The 9269-nt window shown below is 42.5% G+C and overlaps 1 protein-coding gene across 1 annotated transcript; it reads left to right on the forward strand.

The window, feature by feature from the left end:
• The first annotated feature begins 592 nt into the window (after positions 1 to 592).
• On the forward strand, positions 593 to 8736 carry lacc1 (laccase (multicopper oxidoreductase) domain containing 1). Its single transcript, XM_060929908.1, has 5 exons — positions 593 to 1394; positions 3665 to 3843; positions 4824 to 4989; positions 6550 to 6775; positions 7170 to 8736. Exons 1-5 carry the CDS (start codon positions 866 to 868, stop codon positions 7366 to 7368), a joined length of 1299 nt encoding a protein of 432 aa, XP_060785891.1. The 5' UTR covers positions 593 to 865; the 3' UTR covers positions 7369 to 8736.
• Positions 8737 to 9269: the final 533 nt, after the last annotated feature.

Below are 9269 nucleotides of genomic sequence, written 5' to 3' on the forward strand. Positions count from 1 at the left end.
TTTTCTCATGAACTTAAAAGCTGAGTTAAACACAAACCGAACCACAGGTATTTACTCCATAATGGGATCTAATTTGGATTTTCCCAGGAGGAAGAATGTCTAGTCAGGTTTCCTGTGGGGTTTCCTTATACCTTTGGAAGATAAGCAGTTCCTGGTGCAGGTTAGGATCATGTGAGAATCTCCTGTTCTCATTTACTTACCAAATAGCTGTGGTTGGGTTTGTGGTTAAGTCAGCTTTATACTTCATCAGAAAAAGCTAACTGTACAGTTTTTATTACTGTAAATGTCATCAGTAAAAATGTGTTTGGGGAAATGAAAAAATACAAGCATTGTGTAAGGTTAGGAAGGTGAATCCTGTCATAAGAAAATGTCAGAATGACTAACACCACACCACACGAAAGCAACATCTCTAAATGTCCTAGTTGTGTGTGTTTACTGTATTTTGTAAACCTGAGACTTTTATAAAAAAAATTTCTAAAAGCTTACAATTTAACTCGAGTCAAGAGTTGTCTTTATGACTGCAGTGTGAGGATCATAAACTTTATGTAATCATAAACTTGTTGCTTTCCTGTCTGGTCAGGAATTTCCACAAAGGGCGGTGTGTACAGTCAGCTTACAGGAAGTGTTAGCATTAGCACTTCCACTCACAGATAGCCTAGGTACATAAAGTTCCACATTTACAGCGGATACAAATGAAGATGTGAAAAGAGTTCCAGAGGGGACACACACACACTTGTGCTGCTGCACTTCATAAGACGGAATAAAACATCAGACTCTAAAAGCTAATCCGTGTCCTGAAGCTCCTCTGAGCCTGAGCTGACGCTAGCAGGGTCTCGGCTGTGAGCGCGCGCTCCTCCGTGCTGTGATGGCTGAGGTCATTCTGGCGGATCTGGTTCACGCGGACTGTCCTCGGTACACGCGCTGTCTGCAGGAGCGCGTGACCAACTTACTCAACTCCCTTGGAAACGGCACAAGCGAGCCCGTTTACGTCATTCTCCGACAGCACGCGGGCTGCTCCGAGCAAATCACCGAGACCTGTCTTTCAGAGAACCGTGCTGGTCTGAACAGACGCGTCCGTGTGCTGACCGACAGCAGCCCCGTAGGCGCGCTGTACGCGTTCAAGCGAGCCGTGGACGAGCTGAACGTAAGACACGTGCACGTGATGACGTGTAGCACGCGGCGCGCGGAGCTGCAGGAGTGCGAGAAGCAGCTCTTCACCGAGCTCTACACCTTCACCTACAGCACCGTGCTGGACTGCACATCCTGCCCACTTGCACAGCTCAAACCCACCTGCCCCCGGCTCACCCAAATTAAAGAGCAAATCAGCGGATTCCTACAGCGCCTCCCAGCGCTCCGAGGAGAAATTGCTGTCCTCAAGTCTTCACTCATCTCAGGTGCGTTTCACTGAAGGAGCACAGGTGTGTCCAGGCTTCTCATCCCCTCATCTCTAGCCGCTTTATCCTTCTATAGGGTCGCAGGCAAGCTGGAGCCTATCCCAGCTGACTACGGGCGAAAGGCGGGGTACACCCTGGACAAGTCGCCAGGTCATCACAGGGCTGACACATAGACACAGACAACCATTCACACTCACATTCACACCTACGGTCAATTTAGAGTCACCAGTTAACCTAACCTGCATGTCTTTGGACTGTGGGGGAAACCGGAGCACCCGGAGGAAACCCACGCGGACACGGGGAGAACATGCAAACTCCACACAGAAAGGCCCTCGCCGGCCCCGGGGCTCGAACCCAGGACCTTCTTGCTGTGAGGCGACAGCGCTAACCACTACACCACCGTGCCGCCGTGTCCAGGCTTACAAAAAAAAAAAAAACTGCTTCAACAACTGCCCTTCTATAAAGTCAGATTCAGATAAGTGGCTTTTCTGTTCTTTTCTAAGTGCAGATGTTGAAATTACTGTGGCGATTGTACAGATGTAGTAGATAGACATTAAGTCGAAAACATCTGGAGCAGTAGTTATCTCATCTCATCTCATTATCTCTAGCCGCTTTATCCTTCTACAGGGTCGCAGGCAAGCTGGAGCCTATCCCAGCTGACTACGGGCGAAAGGCGGGGTACACCCTGGACAAGTCGCCAGGTCATCACAGGGCTGACACAGAGACACAGACAACCATTCACACTCACATTCACACCTACGGTCAGTCACCAGTTAACCTAACCTGCATGTCTTTGGACTGTGGGGGAAACCGGAGCACCCGGAGGAAACCCACGCGGACACAGGGAGAACATGCAAACTCCGCACAGAAAGGCCCTCGCCTGCCACAGGGCTCGAACCCAGACCTTCTTGCTGTGAGGCGACAGCAGTAACCGCTACACCACCGACCAGGGGGCACATCTGATAGTAAACTGAAAACTGAGAACAACTGTTTAAATAGATGGTGGGTGTAGTGGTTAGCCTCACAGCAAGAAGGTTCTGGATTCCAGCCCAGCAGCTGGCAAGGGCCTTTCTGTATGGAGTTTGCATGTTCTCCCCGTGTCCACGTGGGTTTCCTCCGGGTGCTCCGGTTTCCCCCACAGTCCAAAGACATGCAGGTTAGGTTAACTGGTGGCTCTAAATTGACCGTAGGTGTGAATGTGAGTGTGAATGGTTGGTTGTCTATGTGCCAGCCCTGCGATGACCTGGCGACTTGTCCAGGGTGTACCCCGCCTCTCACCCATAGTCAGCTGGGATAGGCTCCAGCTTGCCTGCGACCCTGTAGAACAGGATAAGCAGCTGCAGATGATGGATGGATGGATGGATGGATGGATGGAATAAGTTATGGTTCTTGGTCTCTAGCAATCCTCCACATCTGTAGTGGATTTCAACACTGGACAGAGAAAAGAACAGAAAACCCATTTACTTGAGGACACTTCAAGACTGACTTAAAGTCACTTTAAGGACACTTGTTGGGACAGTGATAATCATTTATGTGTAAAAAAAAACACTAATTCATTCTTTAAAACTGTTGATGAATTAAACTGTTCGTCTGTATTAGTATAAATATGCAGGTGATTATAGGAAATCGCACACGCTGATTGGTCGAGAAATGCAGACTTTTTCTAGATTATCACCTCGAGCGACTCGGCAAAATGGCGGCCAAGCGCTTTGTCACCGTAAGTGAGGAAGAATTACAAATTATGAAAGAAAATGCTGTTCCTAAAAGCACTAAAGATGCTATGAAGTTTGGTCTAAAACTATTCAAAGGTAAGATGGAATTGTGATTTATTTTGTCTACTTCAAAACAAAGTATTTTATGTGACTCGGTGTAGATAAGTGACACAAGTCTACGCCGCACCGTTATTACATTTGCATGCCGCTTTTGAAGTTTGAAATAAATTAGTTTTTAAATATGACTTTTTAAAAAAAATAATCACCTGTGTATTTATGCTAAAACAATTATCTGTGTCAGGCTCAGTGAATATCGGTGAGTAATAACCTCGACTTTGTCTCGGTTATTGTTCACCAATATTCATTTCGCCTTCAGTGAATAATTGTTAATTATTCATCCTTTCAGAAATCTCACTACTTTTTTCTAAGGAAGGAATTTCCAAGGAATTGTATATGAACAGACTAATTAGTTGTTGTTTTACTAATGGAACTTTTCAACTATGTTGCGAAAACAAAAATATGGCTAAATGTGTTTTTTTCTTCCTTGTTTCTGCAAAGATTGCTTTGCACACGGCTTCACCACAAGAACAGGTGGAATTTCCTACATCAGCACCCTGAGCTCTCTAAACCTGTTCAGCAGTTCTCGTCGCAGAGACTCGCGCGCCATAGTGGCCGAGAACATACGTCGCCTTGGCTTGCATGCTGGCTTTCAGCCTCACCAGTTCCATCTCCTCAAGGTGGGACTCCTGGCCTTGCACTGACTTCACTTGAAATAACAAATCTATGAAGCACAGCAAAATAAAACCACCTGAGCTACTCAAGCATTGATTCATGTTTCCATGAAGGTTTCTTTCTTTTTCCATACCAGCTTATTTACATGTATAGCATTCAGTTTGTAATTGTACATATCCATATACTTCTTATGCTGGGATCAGATTGCACAATATTTATGTCTTTCATGATGGTTACCATGGCAGATTAAGCAATCATAGTGCCATAGATTCTTGCTACGTCTTGGTCAGGAGACTGGCAACACTACAAGTTTAACCCCGACCAATCATCGTTCGTGTCCTTGCTTGTCATCAGGGAGGAGGGACAAGAAATTGGTAATCATGACTACAGAAGGAACTTCAAGGAACACGTCGTAGGAGTTGTCGCACTAGGAGAGAAAATTAAAAAAATTCTGACATGCTAGACTTTTCGTCAGGGTATCATGAGGCATCTTACATCACTCTTGTTTGATATGTCACGGTACAAGGCCCATTCATCGTTCCTGAATTTGTCGGTCATGATAAAATCGTGTCAGAATTGGACTGAATTTATGTAGTCTAATCCCAGCATTAGATAATCTAATCTGAGTGTCAGTTATTATTTCTTTTTTTTAATCTGTACGACAGTGGATCTGTGTATTTACACAGTTCGTTAAGAAATCTAACACAAGCTCTTGCAGGCATTACTGTTTAAACCCTGCCTCTGTGAGACATGTGAATTCTGGTTGAAGTTGTTGTGCAATATATCATACCGTATGCCTTTACATTTTATGATGACTCAATAGATTTTGCAATATATCATATGCCTTTACAGTTTGTCATGATCCAGTAGTTAAGTTACTACCTGAGAAAGACTTTTCAGCAAACTTGACATAGTTTATTTTTCAAAAAAAAAAAAGCATTATTATATATCAATTTAAATTGGAGTTTCTATTTCTGTCTGCCAGGTTAACCATGCCAGCGATGTGTGGGTAATGAATAAGCCAGAACCTGAGAACTATGATGGCATTGTGACTAATCAGCCAGGTGTTGTAATAGCAGCCCCAGGAGCTGACTGTATGCCTCTACTTTTTGCTGACCCTGTGCGAAAGGTCATTGGAGTCGCACATGCAGGTGACTTACCCCATGTTCCACTTTTACTTTCACATCTACATCAAATAATGAACAACTGTCTGCTTTTCTGAGTGTGGGCTTAGAATGGAAATTATCTCAGTTCCTCGTAAGTTCCACAGTAATGGTGAATATATTTGAACAGTATTAAAAATTACATTTAAGTCCTGAAGGACTTGCATATATTTATTCCCTTCCCAAGCTAGTACAGCCATTAACTTAGTATGCTAGAAAAACATTTCTTTCAAGACAATTCATGTGTATAAAATCCCAACTCATCCAAAGAATTGAAGAATCTCCTGATGTTTATAAAATTAGCTATCTACTGAAACACAAGTTTTTGAAAAACACGTCATATGTATCTGACAGGAGACAGCTTTAATGTTGTGTTTTTATATTTGCCATTGTGGCTATTGATTTGCTGTCATGCACCATGACTTTTTTTTTGTGTGTGTGTATGTATATATAATATTTTTTTTCCTCATGCATTTTTATTACATGTTTAACAAGCAAATTTGCTGTTTATTATTTTTCAGGGTTCTACAGATTATAACATAGTAGAACTCAGATTATTTAAAGGAACAGTCCACCGTACTTCCATAATGAAATATGTTCTTCTCTGAATTGAGACGAGCTGATCCGTACCTCTCCAAGCTTTGCGCGACCTCCCAGTCAGTCAGACGCGCTGTTACTCCTGTTAGCAATGTAGCTAGGCTCAGCATGGCCAACGGTATTTTTTGGGGCTGTAGTTAGATGCGACCAAACTCTTCCGCGTTTTTCCTGTTTACATAGGTTTATATGACCAGTGACATGAAACAAAGTTCAGTTACACAAATTGAAACGTGGCGATTTTCTATGCTATGGAAAGTCCGCACTATAATGACAGGTGTACTAACACCTTCTGCGCGCTTCGGCAGCGCATTGATACGGAGCTCAGATATCAATGTGCTGCCGAAGCGCGCAGAAGGTGTTAGTACGCCTGTCATTATAGTGCGGACTTTCCATAGCATAGAAAATCGCCACGTTTCAATTTGTGTAACTGAACTTTGTTTCATGTCACTGGTCATATAAACCTATGTAAACAGGAAAAATGCAGAAGAGTTTGGTCGCATCTAATTACAGCCCCAAAAAATACCGTTGGCCATGCTGAGCCTAGCTACATTGCTAACAGGAGTGACAGCGCGTCTGACTGACTGGGAGGTCGCGCAAAGCTCGGAGAGGTACGGATCAGCTCGTCTCAATTCAGAGAAGAACATATTTCATTATGGAAGTACGGTGGACTGTTCCTTTAAATCATGTATAATAGATGTATCAGTGTTTAATATATTTATTCCAGCAGAAATGCTTTTGTTGATTGTTCTTTTGAGAAATGGTCTTCACTGAAGAGGTTAACATTTTTTAAAATTTTTGTTATAGGAATAATAAATAGTAACGGATTTTTGTAAATAAGCACAATTCTTCAGATTACTTTTTTTTGCTGGATGTAAAAACACAACTGAATGCTAGTAACAAGTCCAACTCTAACATGATGCTTATTTTGTTTCCCTTGCCACTTCTCTATAGGCTGGAAGGGAACCCTCATGGGAGTTGCCATGGCAACAGTAAATGCCATGGTGCGGGAGTTTGGCAGTGAGATCGCTAATGTGGTGGCTGTGATTGGGCCTTCTGTTGGACCCTGCTGTTTTACTCTGGAACAAAATTCAGCAAGAAAGTTCCAGACCATTCATCCAGACTGTGTCCGAGACATGGAGTCACCCATGCCTTATGTGGATATCAGACTTGCCACTAGGTAAAAAAATATATATATATATGAAGCGAGAGCGATACTGTTTGGGTTTCAAATGATCTATACTCTGGAAATTTTTAATATTAATTTTAGTGAAAGTCCATTACTCGTATGTTTGGGAGATGTCACATGATTAGAAAATCTGGTCATTTACACAAAATAAAGGTGATTGATTATATACTGTATAAAAAATGACTTCATAGCAATCCTGGCCAAAAAATGAAATAGAATACGAAACGTGTAACAGGATGTACACAGTAGTAAGACTAACAAAAATGATTTATCAAGAAAAGTGCTGAAATATTAATTTTGTTGCCATTGATGTCATCCTAGGAGGAACAGCACTTTGTAGCTTTGCTGAAACCTGTCCTGCTCTCTTCTCTAACTCATGTTTTAGGGTCCTCCTGGAGAAAGGCGGTCTCCTCCCAGAGCACATCCAGGATAACACAGTGACAAACAGACCCAACGTCACCCTCTGTACTTCCTGCCATCCTGACTCCTTCTTCTCCCATGTTCGAGATGGCCTCAACTTTGGCACTCAGATTGGCTTCCTATGGATCAAGGAGCCACATGAGTTTAAACAATCAGATCCTTAGAATCAGTGCCTGTACTGTGCACAACGTGAGCATCTCATTTGGCTGCAGAAGCAAAAAGCACAGATATTCATAGTTCTTTGATTTCAGTAAGATGTGTACATTTAGAGATAGATTGAAGTTAGACATATTGTTGACATACCACTTACCTCAGCTCATGCTTTCTGAAGACTAAGCCCCAGTGACAGCCTTTTTAAAGAAATACTTCAGTTTGCATTCCAAATGTCAGAGGGTATTGATAGTCAGAGGAAATTATGCAATTATTTTTGTTTTGATGAAATGCATGCTTGTAGCTCACTTGGTAGAACTATTTAAATCCATATTGCTGTTTGAAATAATTATTGCAAACATTTGTTAACACCACCTCTTGGCATTCTCCCTGTAGAGGTCCACTGCCTATATCACACTGATAATTCTCTCGGGACCTGCAATGTTAATTTCCTTTGGTAGGCTATTTCCAGTAGCTGACCTATATAAGGCAGATCAGTTTCTACAAGTAGATAGTGAAGGCGAGTCACTGTAAGGAAACTAGCTGATAGTAAATATTCTTAAATTATTGGCAAAATATCACTTTCATTAAGTTTAAAAAATGGAAGAAACATATATGGGGTGGCAATGGTGGTGCAGCATTGTAGCCTCACAACTCCAGGGTCCCCAGTTTGGCTTGCTTACTTACTTGCTTTACTTACTTGCTTACTTACTGTCTGTATGGATTTTTGCATGTTCTCCCTGTGCCCATGTGGGTTTCACCTGAGTTATCCAGTTTCCTTCCATCTCCCAAAAACATGCCAGTAGGTGGACTGCCATCTCTAAATTTCCCCAAGGTGTGAATGCGTCTGCATGGTGTCCTGTAATGTACTGGAGGGTGGCACAGTGGTATAGTGGTTAGCACTGTTGCCTCACAGCAAGAAGGTCCTGGGTTCGAGCCCAGTGGCTGATGGGGGCCTTTCTGTGTGGAGTTTGCATGTTCTCCCCATGTCTGCGTGGGTTTCCTCTGGGTGCTCCAGTTTCCCCCACAGTCCAAAGACATACAGTTAGGTTAACTGGCTACTCTAAATTGTCCCTAGGTGTGAATGTGTGTATGAATGGTTGAGAGGAGAAAACCTCTATAGTAATCAGGTAGAAGGCAACAGGAAACCACTACTGTAATGTTCCCTAGAAACTCTGATAGACGTCAGAGCCGGACCTGCCATCAGGCAGAACACTAAAGAAGAATGCACTGGAATCCCATCTATGGTGTATCCCACAAATTCACAGTGACCCTAATTAGGATAAAGCAGCTACTGAATGAATGAATGAATGAAATATGTGTCAGTACTATTAAAGGAAAAAGTGCCACAAAACAATAAATGTAAAATCATTTTTGATTAACTCCCCTCCTGTGTTGTGTGTACAGTTCTAGTTTTACTGTGCATTCTTAAAAAGGTTCAATCTAGACCCTAAAGCCTCTTTGGTGTGTCCAATAAGGACTACTGGATATGTAGAATGTTACAACAAAGAGCTTCATGTTCAGAATGAAAACCCAATTAGGGACCAAAAAACTTTTAACTGTACGAAGAGCCAACATGGAATCGTTTCTGTTCTGTTCCCAGTCTTAGCTCATCCTGGTAGATTATATGGGTCACGGGTATGAGGTGCCTGAGTATAAGAGCAGACACCAGGTGGCTCTGTTTGCTTTGAAATAGAAATGCTTGTTTTTTTGTAAGATGTTAAGAATGTGGTTGGCTCCCATCCAGCTGCAATTTAGCTCCATCTCAAACAGCCCTTATCAGCCATTGTGCCATGACATTATAAACATCTCAGCTATGTCCTGTCATAATAACCACAACATGACCCATCTATTTATTAGTAGACGGTGACAAAACTGTCAGTGGATGCTTACATATGTGTTGTGGAAGAGATTT

The sequence above is a fragment of the Neoarius graeffei genome, chromosome 9, assembly GCF_027579695.1.
Source record: "Neoarius graeffei isolate fNeoGra1 chromosome 9, fNeoGra1.pri, whole genome shotgun sequence".
Taxonomy (NCBI): Eukaryota; Metazoa; Chordata; class Actinopteri; order Siluriformes; family Ariidae; genus Neoarius; species Neoarius graeffei.